At 38.6% G+C, this 15,632-nt stretch overlaps 6 protein-coding genes across 8 annotated transcripts; 4 read left to right on the forward strand and 2 right to left on the reverse strand.

Moving 5' to 3' along the window:
• Nucleotides 1-76: 76 nt before the first annotated feature.
• LOC106430928 lies at nt 77-1,715 on the forward strand. Its single transcript, XM_013871723.3, has 4 exons — nt 77-335; nt 516-646; nt 890-994; nt 1,101-1,715. Exons 1-4 carry the CDS (start codon nt 267-269, stop codon nt 1,579-1,581), a joined length of 786 nt encoding a protein of 261 aa, XP_013727177.2. The 5' UTR covers nt 77-266; the 3' UTR covers nt 1,582-1,715.
• A 408-nt stretch (nt 1,716-2,123) lies between these two features.
• On the forward strand, nt 2,124-3,616 carry LOC106430927 (intermembrane lipid transfer protein vps13l-like). Its single transcript, XM_013871722.3, has one exon. It carries the CDS (start codon nt 2,378-2,380, stop codon nt 3,464-3,466), a length of 1,089 nt encoding a protein of 362 aa, XP_013727176.2. The 5' UTR covers nt 2,124-2,377; the 3' UTR covers nt 3,467-3,616.
• LOC106430926 lies at nt 3,556-6,218 on the reverse strand. The gene is made up of 3 exons (XM_013871721.3): nt 5,370-6,218; nt 4,980-5,143; nt 3,556-4,897 (listed from the first exon to the last, which is right to left on the reverse strand). Exons 1-3 carry the CDS (start codon nt 6,001-6,003, stop codon nt 3,845-3,847), a joined length of 1,851 nt encoding a protein of 616 aa, XP_013727175.2. The 5' UTR covers nt 6,004-6,218; the 3' UTR covers nt 3,556-3,844.
• Nucleotides 6,219-8,591: 2,373 nt separating this feature from the next.
• Nucleotides 8,592-10,813, forward strand: LOC106372358 (tubulin beta-6 chain). The gene is made up of 4 exons (XM_013812558.3): nt 8,592-8,706; nt 9,076-9,480; nt 9,567-9,836; nt 9,936-10,813. The coding sequence occupies exons 2-4, from the start codon at nt 9,087-9,089 to the stop codon at nt 10,616-10,618; spliced, it is 1,347 nt and encodes a 448-aa protein (XP_013668012.1). The 5' UTR covers nt 8,592-8,706; nt 9,076-9,086; the 3' UTR covers nt 10,619-10,813.
• Nucleotides 10,814-11,065: 252 nt separating this feature from the next.
• On the forward strand, nt 11,066-13,098 carry LOC106370630. 3 transcript variants are annotated; one of them, XM_013810624.3, is made up of 6 exons: nt 11,066-11,312; nt 11,622-11,681; nt 11,754-11,832; nt 12,423-12,469; nt 12,691-12,750; nt 12,857-13,098. In XM_013810624.3, exons 1-6 carry the CDS (start codon nt 11,247-11,249, stop codon nt 12,908-12,910), a joined length of 366 nt encoding a protein of 121 aa, XP_013666078.2. In that variant the 5' UTR covers nt 11,066-11,246; the 3' UTR covers nt 12,911-13,098. The 3 variants fall into 3 exon arrangements, with proteins under 3 accessions (XP_013666078.2, XP_022549312.2, XP_013666079.2); XM_022693591.2 differs by having other exon boundaries at nt 11,085-11,312; nt 11,781-11,832; XM_013810625.3 differs by having other exon boundaries at nt 11,085-11,312; nt 11,784-11,832.
• Nucleotides 13,099-13,723: 625 nt separating this feature from the next.
• LOC106370629 (CLAVATA3/ESR (CLE)-related protein 22-like) lies at nt 13,724-15,219 on the reverse strand. Its single transcript, XM_048742382.1, has one exon. The coding sequence runs from the start codon at nt 14,344-14,346 to the stop codon at nt 14,044-14,046; it is 303 nt and encodes a 100-aa protein (XP_048598339.1). The 5' UTR covers nt 14,347-15,219; the 3' UTR covers nt 13,724-14,043.
• Between the last annotated feature and the right edge of the window lie 413 nt (nt 15,220-15,632).

The raw sequence follows: 15,632 nt of genomic DNA on the forward strand, positions 1-15,632 counted from the left end.
TATAATGATAAAGATTAATGGGAGCGATACACGTGTCCAACACGTGGGAGATAAAGACGTGTTGACGGAAACCTAACGTCACTGCACCTCCTCCTGCAAACGCCTGCGAGATCTCCAAAATAAAAAAATCGTTAAATTTAACACCGCTAGGTTAAAGTGGGGCCCAAAGTGGGGGGTTCTTGTCTCTCTGATCTACAATCTCCTTGGTCGGTTACTGCGGAGGATCCCGACCCCTCTTCTCTATTGTTCTTTTAGCTGTCCGAACCATGAGTCCCTCCTTGATCCAGATCGTTGATGATCTGAACCAAGCTGAATTTTTGTCTCCTGGAGATCAGGTTTTGTCTTAATCTCTCCTGAATTTTAGCTGTTTTCCTTTTTGAATTGATTCATATTCGTTTTGTGCTTAAATTTTGAATCTTTGGTTGAATAATCTCTTAAGGACGATGTATATGATCTGTACCACCCTTATTAGTAGTTCACAAGGTTGATACAAGCTGTGGTCTTCTGTGTGTTAGGATGGAAAAAAGGCTGAACTAGTGAGCAGTGAGCTGAGTTTCGGGAACCATGGCGGGTGTTGTGCAATATGCTTGGATACTATACCTCTTCAAGAAACTGCTATGGTTAAAGGCTGTGAACATGCTTACTGGTATGTCTGTTGGATTCTTCTTGGTTTGGTTCTTAGTGATCTTATTTTGACTATGTGTAGTAGTGAGTTACCATTTGTTGTTAGAATACCTGTTATTACGTTTTTTTTGTTGGTATCTTGCATTTGATTCTGTCTTCAGTCAGATAAGGAATGTTTGATTAGTATTCAATTAGGACTAACATAGAGATTCTCTTTTTCGTTTTTTAAGAGGTATGATTCATGTCTATCTATATGTATATATAGTGTGACGTGTATCCTCCGCTGGGCTAGTTACAAAGAGATACACACCTGCCCACAGTGTAAGCATCCTTTTGATTTTCTCAATGTCCATCGCGCTCTTGACGGCAGGTAAACATCTTCCTTCTTCATTTACATTGCTAACTCCATTTGCTTGACTATCTTTATCTATGTTTCTTCCTTTGAAACTAACTCTGTCTGTTATATTTAACTTCAGCGTGGAAGATTTTATGTTCGAGGAGAGCGTATGCCTCCTCCTGAGAGCATCCTGGTTCAAGCCACTTGAAGCAGTGGAGCGGGTCTCATACCATGACATTGACAATTACGATTTCGACATTCCACCTGAGTACGAGGAGGAGGAAGATGATGATGATGACCTTGACGAGTTTTTGCACGGTTCAAGTCTTCGTTTAGGAAACAGGAGGTGGGGTGACAATGGTTTTGTCAGATCAGGCCGCCAAGAAGCAAGGCCGGCACAGCATAAGCACCGAGGTGGTGGTGGCCAAGCTTCTTCTGCCTCTGAATCCTCCAGCTCTTCTTCTTCCTCACGTGAGCCAAAGGAGAAGAAGACTAGTAGCAGTGCCGCAACGGGAAGGCGTGCCAAGAGGGCAATGAAGCGTGAAGCTGCAAACAAAGCTGCGGAAGCAGTAGCAGCTGCAAAGCACGAGGCTCTTTTGGTTAGGTTGGGAAGGAAGTGAGCGAGTGTTGTTGTATCTCTGTAATTAAATCAACCAACCCCAAAATCAACTGACCGTATAGCAAAGTAGAATCTAATAATGTTTGAGCGACAAAACATTGTTAGTTTATTGAATTTTACAAACTTTCTTGATCATTGCCTCATTGGTGGTGAGTGAGACATATTATATAGGTTATGATGTGAAAATTGATCAATATGGAATGAGGATTTAAGTAGTGATTGTAATGATGATAATGAAGAGTGGGTTTTGGTGGGGGCTGCATTGACTTTGGCCAATTTTTAGGTGGTGCAGGCTGCAATCCAAAGCAATATCAAGGCTACATTCTTTATAGTATATAACTGATTCACAAAAAAGCAAAGACATCTCGATCCTTTACCAACCCCATTAAGACCATTGGAATGATTAGTTCATGTCAACTTTGTTGACCAATATAAATTGTTCTTGTTCTTGCTGTGAGTGAAATACTGAAATTGATATGTTTTGATAATGATCATGTTTGTCTCATCATAATCTACTTTTTTATCTTGAAATTGATATGTTTTGTTTCATTTTCTTCACCAACTAACTATATTACTCTTCTATTCAATGCTCCTGAATTTCCTCAAAGCAAAAGCTCCCCTTGCTTCACTAACACTTCTCTCTCTACCTCTATCTCTTCTCAAAACTTTCCTTCGAGGTCATGCTACTGTTCAGCCTCACTTTAAACGTTACCTCTCATTATCTATAGATTTTTCTTGATGATCTTGTGAAGAAACAAACCAGCCATTTCTTTGGTCATCTCTGTCCTTTTTCTCCTATGGAATCTCTGAAACAAGCTTCTTCGTCTAGGTTCTGCTACCATCAAGGCTTCTCAGGAGTTCTCCAAGTGTTTGTTCACAACGCAAGAAACATCCACAACATCTGCATCTACGACAACCAAGACGTCTACGCCAAGTTCTCTCTCACATACAACCCTGACGACACCATCTCCACCAGAATCGTCCACAGAGCTGGCAAGAACCCAGAGTTCAACCAGAAGCTTATGATCAATGTGAACCAGGTCGATGCTGCCGTTCTCAAATGTGAGATCTGGATGATGAGCAGAGCCAGACATTACATGGAAGATCAGCTTCTTGGATTCGCGCTCGTCCCAGTCTCAGACATCATAGGTCAAGACAGTGTCACTCAAGACTATAGTCTCTCTTCCACTGATCTCTTCCATTCACCTGCTGGTACCGTGAGGCTCACGCTTTCCATTGTCAACCCTTCTCTTGTTGCTACTTCATCCAACCCCAAGGTTAACACTTCGATTTCCTCCGAGGTTGTGTTGCTTAGCCCACAGGTTTCTGAAACTGTGGATTACACGAGGATTGAGTTCCCTGACATCAATGTTGTTAACGAGAACAAACAGATGGTTACAGAGTACTTCAATGGAATGGGTGTCAGGTCTGGAACAGCTTCTTTTCTCTGTCTCGGCTCAACACATTTGCCTGAAACTGACGTAACAATGGTGAGCTTGGAAGACAAAGAGCTTCAGAGGAATGGAAGTTTTATGGCTTCTTCTTCAACAACAACAAGCTTAAGCGACGACAAGAACACAGCAGATTCAAACGAGAACCGGGAGGTGGCAAAAGTATTAAGAACAAGCAAAGAAGAGGAAGGAGAAGAGAAGATGAATGTGGAAACAGAAGAAACATCGATGCAGAAACAGATAGCAGAGATGTATATGAGAAGTATGCAACAGTTCACTGAGTCTTTAGCAAAGATGAAGCTTCCCATGGATCACAACAACAATAACAACAACACTGAAACTCAGATTCAGAATCGGAATAATAATAATGATAACGGCACTGAGAAGAAAAAAGAAGGCTCTCGTGTCTTTTACGGAAGCAGAGCCTTCTTTTAATGGAATCAAGAACTCATTTGCAAATAAGTGTTTTTGTGACATTTTAGCTTCTTTGGTAATCGATCTCTCTATGTTACATTCACATGATATTCCTGTAACCGAGTTCCAATATTTTAGTAGAAAAATCTCAACAGAACATTGTACTCAAAATAAGAAGGATAAATCTCTAACTGTAGCCTGTAGGGTAACAAACAAACAATATATATTCTTGGTATTGATCTAAAACGTGTACTAGTACTTGCCGCTTTTATAATCTAAATCACAATCAGTTTCACTTCTCTTACCAGGTATACAGCTGATCCCTCACACAGCCCCGTGCTTCACCCGTGAATCATTCCGATGCCATCGCCAGAAAACGCCAATAGCTTCCTTTTTTATCTAACGTAATGAGCTATGACAAATCACGGCCTTGCAAGACAGATCATCATCAATGAGCCACAACTTCAATTCTTCAAGCTTTGTCCGAATGACATTGGAATCAACCTCAGGTGACCAATAGACTACCGGTTTGCCATCTCCCAACGATTGATTAACGCTGTTGGCATTGTTATTCTCTGCAATACTCATCGTCTCTACTGTCTTAATCATCTTGCCCTTTCGCTCCACTAGCTCTTTCACTAGATGAATAAAATCTAGATTCTTCGTTGCTGAGGATATAATACTATTCAGAAGCTCATTACTCCATAACTTTTGAGAGACCGGTGAAGATTGAACAATCAATACCCCAGAGCTTTCCCCAATGTAGAAGTCGTATTCTGATCTGACTCTGTCGAGGAGTGGACTTTTATCCACCAGAAGCGCATTACTTGAAAACACCCATGTGCTGTAACCAAGTTCTAAGCATTTCTTAACAACGTAAGCATTCCCCATAGCCTCCTTCGCTGAGTTTGAGTAAGAACTTTTGCTTTTCACCAACTTGTCGAGAAACATATCCGCGTCAATCACAGGGTGTCCTCTTCTCGAAAGATCATAGAACAGCTCAGAGCTAGGGCCAATAAAAACGTGGTTTCGAGTACCAATCTTCTCGAAATGGCATAGTAAGTTCCTGATGAACATCTTGTCTGCATCAAATAGACTGACCAGAACGACGGTTTTCTCTCTCTGCACAGAAGGAAGAATGGTGCCAAGCTCATTCAGGCTCTTAACAACTCTACCGGGAACAACTTCACTGAAACAGTAATCGTACCACTTAAGGTTGCTCAAGGGCTGGAGTTTCAGAAAATCAGAACTGATGGTGCTTTTATTCAGTAGCTGCGAGTCTGGCCCAGCGGTTTTTCCGTAGTTAACACCAGCATCCCTGTGAGAGACACTCAACGCCCTCTCATTTGGGAACTTGGTGTAGATGTTAAAATAGCCACGGGAATGAATAAACTTTATGAACCAAGGCGTCCATATTCTTTCTCCCAGCCTCTTGTACCATCCATTCGTCACCTAAGAAAACATCGCAGATAAACAAATGTCACCAAACGTGGAATGTATAAATAGTGAAAGCCATGAGGAAGACAGTCGTTACCATGCCATCAAGGAAAGGCTTCTTGTCCTTTGATTTATGCTCGTCATACCATAGTCTGAACTCTTTCCACGGTTTGGGAAAGAGAAGCTGCCCCCAAGTTCCCACCAACTGGTATAAGAAAACATTCGTTTTGGGATCCACATGAAGTTTATTCCCATGCTTACCTGCATTTAACCACTACATCAATTAGTCACCATCTCAGACAAAACAGACAAACACTAAGCCATGAGCACATGAATCCTACTTCTCTATAATCCACACTTGCCTAGAAACATATAAGAAGAACCATGTTACTCCCATCAACTTCTTTTTCTACTCTATCTGAACTATTCAACTGACTTAACTACAATGGTATACCAAAGACACGAACTTTATCAATGTATATGTTACCTGGAACGAACCTTGGTCTCTGAAGGGAAGCTCCATAGACAGAAGGATCGTAATTAGAACGATCATAGTAGTAATTACGAATCACGCTCTCCAGAAACCCATAGTAAAGAGGAGAAACCTCGAGATCGTCTTCAACAACAAACGCAAACTCGTGATCCGAGCTCGGCCACCACGCCTCAAGCCACTGCCCTTGCAATCCAGCGTTCCCGGTCCGATAGTGAACCAGCTTCTCCCCGAATCTCCACTCGAACTTATCCACGAAATCCAAGATCTCCTTCGCGTTACTCAAGCGATCTCCAACGGATTTAGAATCAGGCGACGAGAGTGAGAAGTGATCGATGTAGACGTGGAGGTGAATGCGTTGGGAGTTGCCTGCGAGGCCGTAATCGGCGGCGGAGAGGGAGAGGAGGCAGCGGGAGAGGGAGTGGAGGCGGTTAAAGGTGAGGACTTTGATGAGGAAAGTGAAAGGCGGGAGGGCGTTGTTGTGGTTTAGCTGGAGAGTGGCGTCGCGTTGGGAGACGGAGTGTGTGGTCTCGGAGAGGAGGATGAGGAGGATGATTACGGAGATGCAGAAGAGGAAGAGGAGGAGAGGGAGTAGGTTCTTCTTCGGTTGGGTGAATGCCATCGTCGCCATGGAGAGATCACACACACAACAGGTTAGGTTTCCTCTCAATTGAGAGAAGGAAGAAAGAAAGCTTTAGCAAAAAAAAAAAAGTGAAAGCATTATGCAAAGGTGAATGTATTTTATTTTGAGTTTTAATTTAATGAGATACTGACTGTTAAAATGAAATGCAATTCATATATTTATATGTTGGGAGGAATTTAGAACAAATCATTTGTAAGATTTATATGGGAGATAGATTTTGATTTTTGTTTAATCAGTGGAATGGCTGTTGTATAAATCTCTAAAGTCTGAACACAACGGAATGGTTGTTGAATGCGTTATTTGTTTTTTCTTAGAATGTGTGTGTTTGCACGAAGAGTGACGCCAATCCTAAACTCTCCCTCTCTCGTATGGTGGAGTGTTGATAGTAACATTAATCATTTCCAATGGTCCCTCATTTTGAGGGAAAATATCAAAATATGTAGGAAATTTTTTTCCAATTGTGCATCATTTTGAGGGAAAAGATTTTCTTCATATTTTGATGTTTTATTTCATTATGTGTAAAGATTTTTTATTTATAAATTAGTCTTTAAATTTTATGTAATTTTGTTTTATATAAACTTATTTTGAGGAGAAAAATGAAGGCAGTTATTGGAGATGCCCTAGTATGAAAATTGTGCTGGAATAGATGAAGGATATGAATAAAATGTATATTTACAAATGAAATATATTGAAATGGAATCAGGTTGTCTTTCCTATTATAAACCATGTTTGGTAGACTCCATTAGAATATCTAATCCGCCAAGATAATAACGTTTAGCCTAAATTGGAAGAATATAGAAGAGGAACAAGAAACTAACTGGAAATTACAAACTAGAACTAGAAAAAAACAGTAGACAGAAACTGATAGGAAAAAGAAAACAAAGAAGCAATGATTCAAGTCAGGTGAGTTGTTGGCTGGGTCACATGGGACGCAGGGGTCGGGGTCATGACTTAATGTGCATTGATTCCCCCTTTCTGATATTTACAGTTATGAGTTATGTCGCCCCTTAATCAGATCCATTAGTTAAATCAAACAAAGTTAGTAAGACATACTTATTAAGTAGTCATTTTTCATTGGCGCATTCAACACCATATGAGCAATGTGATATGCTGGCGTGAAAAATGAACTCTTGTGTGAAAACGTTATCATCTCTCACACACGTTGAATACTTTGATATCAGTTACTACTGTTTGAATATTGGCATATTCTTTTCGAGGCACACATTTCTAATGCAACATCGCAAGAGAGATACTCATAAATTGAGCCACTGACAAACTCCTTCCAGGCGTGTCCAAAGATGGTGACCAATTATATATCACCAATTATATATCACCGGTTTGACCATCTCCGAACATTGGTTTACGCCTTTGGCCTTGGTGTTCTCTGCAATACCCATAATCTCTACCTTCTTAATATTCTCTCACTAAATGAATAAAATCTTGACTTAGTTTTGGCAGTGGATTATTCCTTACAAAGGATACGATACTAGGCTGAAGCTCATTGCTCCATAGCTGTTGAGCACTCGCTAGAGCCTCCGTCGATGAGCTAGGGGTAGCATTACGATTTAATTATTCATCTCAACATATATATAGAACAATAAACTATGTACTAGTCAAAACTCATAAAAGAAAAGGAGGAGATGTTGGATCTAGGTCACATGGGACGCAATGGTGATTCATGTGCTTTGTTTCTTTTTTTAATTACACACCTCACTTTGTTGCTATCCGGGTCCGATCCACAAGCTCTACAAGACAAACCCATTATTGTTTTTGTAGTCCTGTACTTTCTTACATTTAAAGATTACAGTTATAATGCCGATCGATTACTTAGATTATTACACATTATAAAAATTACAAGACAATTTCAAAGCTGATAATTATGAATTGTGAAGATTTATATCTGATTACACCATCTTGAATGTCTTATGAAATTGAAAATCTCATATAAGTATTTTTCCTTAATCTGAACAATTCGTCTTTTCTTAAACTAGTAACTCAAATCTATTGATGCAAAAAACTTAATGATTTTTTACGTAACTGATTATAACATTTCAGGTTATCGTGACTTGTTTTCAAAGATAAAGAGTAAACATGATTGCTTCTTAAAAGTCTTAATTATTGAAAAGCGAAACCATATGAAATATAACTGTAGTGTTATGCAAGCATGGACAAAGTCGACAAAATTTTACATTTTCTTTTGACCAAAACTTACATGATACAAGAAAAATTTAGTATATATGATCTACCAAAATTAAATTCATCAACATTTTAGTAAATGTGTAATCAAATATTTTACATTGTGTTTACTGTTAACCGGACTAATCTTCTTTTGTATGTTAGACCAACGTGTCCAATCGTAAATTACTAGAGAGATTTTTACATTTCGTGACGTGTGACACTGATAGTGGGAGAACCGACAATCACAATCCAATTATAAACAAGTGGTCCCTACACATATGTATATCTCACCCGACGCCCTACCTGCAACGTTGATTTCTTACCATCCGACGGCATCCAGCCGCTCAGAGATAGATCTAATCACAGCCGTTGGATTAACTTACCTTTTCCCACTTCTTACTCTTCCGATAAATAAATCCACCATCTCTTCACTCCCCCCCCCCTCTCACTCACTAGATCGAGCCCACCGTGATCGTCTCCGATCTCGCCGCGAGTCTCTGCATCTTCGTAACCGTAAGTTACTCTCTCATTTACTCTTTTAAGTCTCTGTATGTATTGATCACACTCTCTTTACGCTAATGAAATTGAGCGGATAAACAACCTCCTACTCACTCTAGTACTGTGATCGAATCCTCTTTCTCCAGATCTGTATCCGCGTTTTCGTCTTAACTTCAATTTGATTCCCACAATTCACTTGAAAACGTATCGTCGTTAGAGTTCCGTGAAGAATTTGAATTCGGTTTGAGTGATCTTGGTTTTATTTGTTTGGATCTGATTGATCTCGGATCGCGAGATCTAGTTGTTGATTGACATTCGATACTATCTGATACGGATGTAATGTTGATTTGTAATCGAGATTCTTGTTTGTGCATTTGCTTTCAGATCAATCGAAAATGAGAGAGATCCTTCACATTCAAGGTGGTCAATGTGGGAACCAGATCGGTTCCAAGTTCTGGGAAGTTGTTTGTGACGAGCACGGGATTGATCCCACTGGTCGTTACACTGGCAACTCCGATCTGCAGCTGGAGCGGGTCAATGTTTACTATAACGAGGCGTCGTGTGGAAGATACGTACCCCGCGCTATTCTCATGGATCTTGAGCCTGGTACCATGGACAGCGTCAGAACTGGACCTTATGGTCAGATCTTCAGGCCTGACAACTTTGTTTTCGGGCAATCTGGTGCTGGAAACAACTGGGCTAAAGGGCATTACACTGAAGGAGCCGAGCTTATTGATGCTGTGCTCGATGTTGTGCGTAAGGAGGCTGAGAATTGTGACTGTCTTCAGGGTATGTTAACTCTACATTTATGTTTTTGGATTGTGATTTTAAACGTTTTTTTAATTGAAGTGATATGTGTGATTTGGATTTATCAGGTTTCCAAGTATGTCACTCGCTTGGTGGAGGCACTGGGTCTGGAATGGGAACGTTGTTGATATCTAAGATAAGGGAAGAGTATCCTGATCGTATGATGCTTACTTTCTCTGTCTTCCCATCACCTAAGGTCTCGGACACGGTGGTTGAACCGTACAATGCGACACTTTCAGTTCATCAGCTGGTTGAAAATGCTGATGAGTGTATGGTTTTGGATAATGAAGCTCTTTATGACATCTGTTTTAGAACTCTGAAGCTTACCACTCCTAGCTGTAAGTATCTTCCATGTTCTTTTCACTAATCCTTACAACCATGAATATTGTCGTTTGTTATCTGTTTGCTGATGTCTTGTGATGGTTTGACTGCAACAGTTGGTGATCTGAATCATCTGATCTCTGCAACCATGAGTGGAGTTACATGCTGTCTTAGGTTCCCTGGTCAGCTCAACTCTGATCTGAGGAAGCTTGCAGTGAACCTCATCCCTTTCCCTCGTCTCCACTTTTTCATGGTCGGTTTCGCTCCTCTCACCTCTCGTGGCTCCCAGCAGTACCGCGCACTCACCGTCCCTGAGCTCACCCAACAGATGTGGGATTCAAAGAACATGATGTGTGCCGCAGACCCGCGTCACGGACGATACTTGACTGCCTCAGCAATGTTCCGTGGCAAAATGAGCACAAAAGAAGTGGACGAACAGATGATAAACGTGCAGAACAAGAACTCATCCTACTTTGTGGAATGGATACCGAACAACGTGAAGTCAAGCGTCTGTGACATAGCGCCTCGAGGCCTCTCGATGGCCTCAACCTTTATTGGGAACTCCACATCGATCCAAGAGATGTTTAGGAGGGTGAGTGAGCAGTTCACAGCCATGTTCAGGAGGAAAGCTTTCTTGCATTGGTACACAGGTGAAGGGATGGACGAGATGGAGTTTACAGAAGCCGAGAGCAACATGAACGATCTGGTCTCAGAGTATCAGCAATACCAAGACGCAACCGCAGATGAAGAAGGAGAGTATGAAGAAGAGGAGGAGGAAGAAGTGGAGTATCAAGACTGAAAATGCAGCTGAGACTAGCGTTTTTTTTAAATAAAATCACCATATCATGTTCTTTTATCCCTGCCCTTAGTTGTTGTTGAGTTTGTTTATGTACTTGTTGTTGTGATTGTCTTGTGTGTAAAAGTGAGGTTGGAGCTCGATATTGTTTATTTTGTTGTGGTGTTATTAATGAAGTCTATTGTGTGTGTGTGTGTTTTATGCTCTTGCTGCTTAAAATAATTCGTTCGTAGAAGAATATGTATCTGAACATTTCCCAAAGGAAGAAGAAAAAAAGACTTCAGGATCATTGTCTTTACAGACTCCATATGTGTTGAAACCAATTGGCTTTTAGTGTTTGGTATAAACAAAGATTAGCTCCTCGTGGTTCAGTATGATTACTGCAAACTTCAATTGCAATCTTCAACAATTTGGGTGTTAATTGTTACTTTGTTATACATACTAGTCAATCATTTAATTTGCTAATTAAAAGCAGATAAAAATGAAAAGGTTGGTCTTGCAAATATGTTAATATAAAAATAATTAATGAAAATTTTACAAAGCCTGCTCCGAAAGAGAGGCGCAGCACATTAGAAGAAGATTCAGATTTAAGAGTGAGTGAGAGAGAGAATCGGAGGAGAAAAGGAAGGCAATGGACGAGCAAGAGTTTCGTAGCATCCTCCAACTCTTCCCCGTCGTACGCTCTCGCAACCACCGCGTAATTCTCTCTTCCCTTTTTTCTCCTTTGTTGATTGTTGCTGCTGCTGCTGCTGTCGATTTATTTGATATGAATCTTCTGAAAACCCTAGTTTCCGTTTTTTGTTTTCTTTCAAAGGGCTATTACTAGCAACTCGGTGTTCATCATGAATCTGTCTGTTAATGGTTTGGTAAATTGATTGACTACTCTAATTGATGCGACTACACCTCCAATCTTAAAATTGTTCTAATGCAGAAACGTCTCTATTATTCATTAGTTACTGATTGTGTTGGTTTCTGATACCAATTGAGATTTGGGTTTTGGTTTCAGGTTGATTTGGATTCTTCAGATTCAAAGCAATCAACTTCACAGTCAGCTGTTGAGCGAGAGGTACACTTTGGACTCTTTTTCTTCTTCTTCTTTATTTGCTGATGATAATATATATTTTATATATGCTTGAAGTGTGATGAAACTTGGAATCGCTCAAAGCAGGTAAGTGTTGGTGAGCCCATAGACTTGAAAGATTGCAGGATTGATCAAGGTATTCATCTTTGTCCCCCTACCTTGGTCCTTGGGATTTTTTTTACTAACTAGGTGTAGTAGTAGCTCCTTAGGAATATGTGGCTGAATCGGTTCCAGAGAGATAGCTAAGATATATTGTGTTTCCTTTCATTAAATAGAAACAATCATGTGTCTAAAAAAATCTTTTGGATCAAGAAGATTGCATGATGAATGTAGTTGCCTATTTGTCAGATTTTGTTGTGTTTTCAAGATGAAGTTGACAATTGGGAAATTTTTCATGTATGATTTTCTCAGAAATCTGAATTCTGACATTTGGATCCAATTATACAAGTTTTCGTTTTTTTTTTTTTTTTGTAATTTTGTTGTGCTATGTATTTGCCTTAGGTAGATTCTGATACGGTTTTCATGTGATATGACCGATGAAATGAAGCATCCATGCTCTCCGTTTAGCCAAAGCTGAAATCTAAACATATTCATTGCATTTGCCGAACACATAGATGGCATCTTGATGCTACATAATTTTTCTCTTAAAGAAGCATGCAGTTTTATGAATAGATTGTTATACATGTGCATGATCCTTTATCCTGATTTGTTGACTTCTTTTGATAGATACATTTACATTCTGGGATAAACTCAGAGCGGCTGCTGCCAAGAAGGTAATTATCACCAGCGACTTTGTTCAAAAGTTTTTTCCATAGTTATCGCATTTGATGGGAAAGTAGACTTGTTCATTCTTGACTTGTGAACTTAGATACTTCCACTGAAAGAAATTATTCTTGTTTCACCTCTGATTCTACTACATATACTGCGATTTTTTGTATTCTTTTTTTTCCATTCGAGATGTTAAAGTTTCAAAATGAACATCACACTGTTGCAGGTTGGTGAGGTTGAAGCAGAAAGGTTTTGCAAGGCTTTCGAGAAACTCCACAAGAAACTTGTATGTGTCCCTCACTCACACCTTAGCTTCTAAAGACGTTTATTGCATGTCGGTACTCATGCCGGTGACATTTTTCTTTAATCTCATGTGTCTCGGTCCATTGCAGGTGTATGAAGAGTTGGATCCTGTGACTGCAAAGCGATACTTACTAAACTCTTAAAACTCCATGTCTTCATTATAATATGCAACCAAAGGTTTGAGATTATGTGGAAATACTTCGACTCTCTTTTTACTTATTGATTATAGTAATTATGTATGAGTGGTCAACAATACATTCTCTTCCCGTGTTCATGTAATGATGATTCTCTTCTTATATGGTAGAAAAAATTATGTTTGAGACATGATTAATCAGGATCTTTTTATTAATTTAGTATATATATATTTAACATCATTAGTTTTATATATCTATGATTGCTAATTTCTCGTTTTTGATTTCTGATTATGGCTGTGGAAAATATATTTCCTGTCCCTACTTCATCTCTAATTTTCAACGAAAATGTAATCAGATTTGTTTTTTCTTTGTCTTTATTTTCCCGGTCCTATCTTATTCCGACAGTTCTCAGTCTGCTTCTTACATATTGACAATGTCAAGTAAAATCATCCGCGGTAAATAAAATTACTGTATACTACCAAACTTTTCTCAGGTTAAATCTAAGCACTGTAGTTTCTGTTGCAGATGTTCACATTTTGTATGTTTACAATCATACCTGACTTAAACCTTATGTTAATCAGTGCATTACAAGGGTTTTCCATATTAAAATAGTTGTCTTTTATACAGCATCTCGATAAGTCATATGGTGAACAAACCAATTGTAGTTTAATATTGCAGCAGCGTGACACAGCCTATCTTTCACATCAAACTCTGTAAAAGACTAGCTTTATCTTAATTTCAATTGAACAATGATGTTCATTCTTTTCTTTTCTTTTCTTTGGCATCAACAATGATGCTCATTTCACCATCATCGTCATAATATTCGTACCACACAAAATCTCCACCAGCTGCATACTCTTTCCAAAGGAAAAATAAGAGAATCATGCTTAATATTAATAAACTAAGAACACACTCATCTTAATTATCATATGAAGATGCATTATCTACTATTTTTCAAAAGCTCTTTGTTCATCACTCTTAATATCTCATACCTCCACATAGAACATACGTTACAAATCATGGTCGATCACGTATGATGTAATGTATAGCAGAGTAAGAAAAAAGTAAATAAATATGTTTTTTTTCTTTCACAAATATGTTTTATTCAGACAAAATTTCACAAAACTTATTAAAGAAAATAGTTATCTATTGTGCAAAGGATTTGGACCTGTGAAGACCCTTCTCTTGTTATCTTCAAAATAAATTCCACCACCTTCACTAGTATATTTCGATCCTCTTGACGCATCTCTGGAACTGCGATCATGAAGCTTAGGATCCAAAACTCGAGGTTTTTTCAAGCTTGCATGAGTTGAGTGGTGAGGAATATCAAGAGAGGACGACGATGAAGCTTTAGCGTAAAGAAACAGAAACAAAAGAAGAAGGATGATGAAGGCAACGGTAGTGATGTGTTTCCGAGATTTTCTTCTGTAGTAGTAACTTCCCATGTTTTCGAAAATTTCAAGGTATACAGTGTTTCTCTATGTAGCTATAAGAGATGGGGTTTAGTATTGATTTTCAGAAGATATAAGAGGGGATAATAGTTGAAAGATCTGAACAAGATCTCTTATATTCTCTGTGAAAGTCTCACTTAGAATGAGAAGAGAGGAATGAAAGTGATGGAAGAAAAGCTAGGGGGCTTTTAACCTATGACTTGCTCTGAAAGTTTGTTGCTCTCCCTTTCTCTTTTTTCCCCTTCATATATCACTTTATAAGAACAATAAAAGAGAAGAAAATAAGAGGTTTTGTAAGTATCATTATAGTTTCTTAACTAAGCTTTTGTTGAATGATGTCCAGAGGTATTAGCTGGATTAATTAGTTAGTGGTGTTATTACTTATTGGAGTGGTTAATTTAGAGAGTAATGAAGGTGTCAAAAAGCATGTAGGTAAGAGTAATTAAGTGAAGGGTCAAAGAAGCAAGAAATAGAAAAGGGGGGCCAAAAAAGGGAATTGGAGTGATGATTCTAGGACTTAGCTTTCTTTGAGGAAAATGATGTTGTCTGTCTTCACTACCTTTTTCCTCATTCCTCACCCACATTGACACTCACACACATGAAAAAAATCAGATTCCACTTATATGTCCCCTCTTATTTATCATTTTTTGTTTCCATTTTGTCTTTCTAGAGTATTAACTTTTCGTTAGTTTGTTTTTATTGGGAATTAAGAGGAAAGAACTGTATCCCAAATGGATATGAGATCTCCATTCTCCAGTATCATCTACCTTCAATGTTTGTCAGGAAATACCGTAGATTAATTTGATAGGAGATACCTGAAGATAGCATGTTGTTAGAGGTCTCGTAGACTTACAGTTAAATCTTTATCACTTATAATAATTGGAAAAGTTATCTTGCCTCTATTTAAAAACAAGATTTTAATTATTTCTATAAAAATCCTATAGTTTATCATATTACATTGAGAATTCAGTGTGATTGAGAGTAGAATACAAGTGTGTAGTAATATTTTATTTTAGATTTGAAGTGTGAGTTGTAGTCAGTACAAGTATGATATCTTTTTTTTTTTTTGAATAAATGTAAAATTTTATTCAAGCAAAAGTCTTTTTTACATCAAGTGCTACTATTTTCTTTTGTATTTACACAAAAATAAAAGAATTATCCAGCTCCTCCATTGCTTTCTTATATCCCAAACCAAGTGATCAGAGCTTCATCAAGGTACTGCTGCCCCATCCCTTTCACTGAAATTAACCTGAGTCTCATGGTCTTGTCCAAAATCTTAC

This window comes from Brassica napus, chromosome A10 (assembly GCF_020379485.1).
Source record: "Brassica napus cultivar Da-Ae chromosome A10, Da-Ae, whole genome shotgun sequence".
NCBI lineage: Eukaryota > Viridiplantae > Streptophyta > Magnoliopsida > Brassicales > Brassicaceae > Brassica > Brassica napus.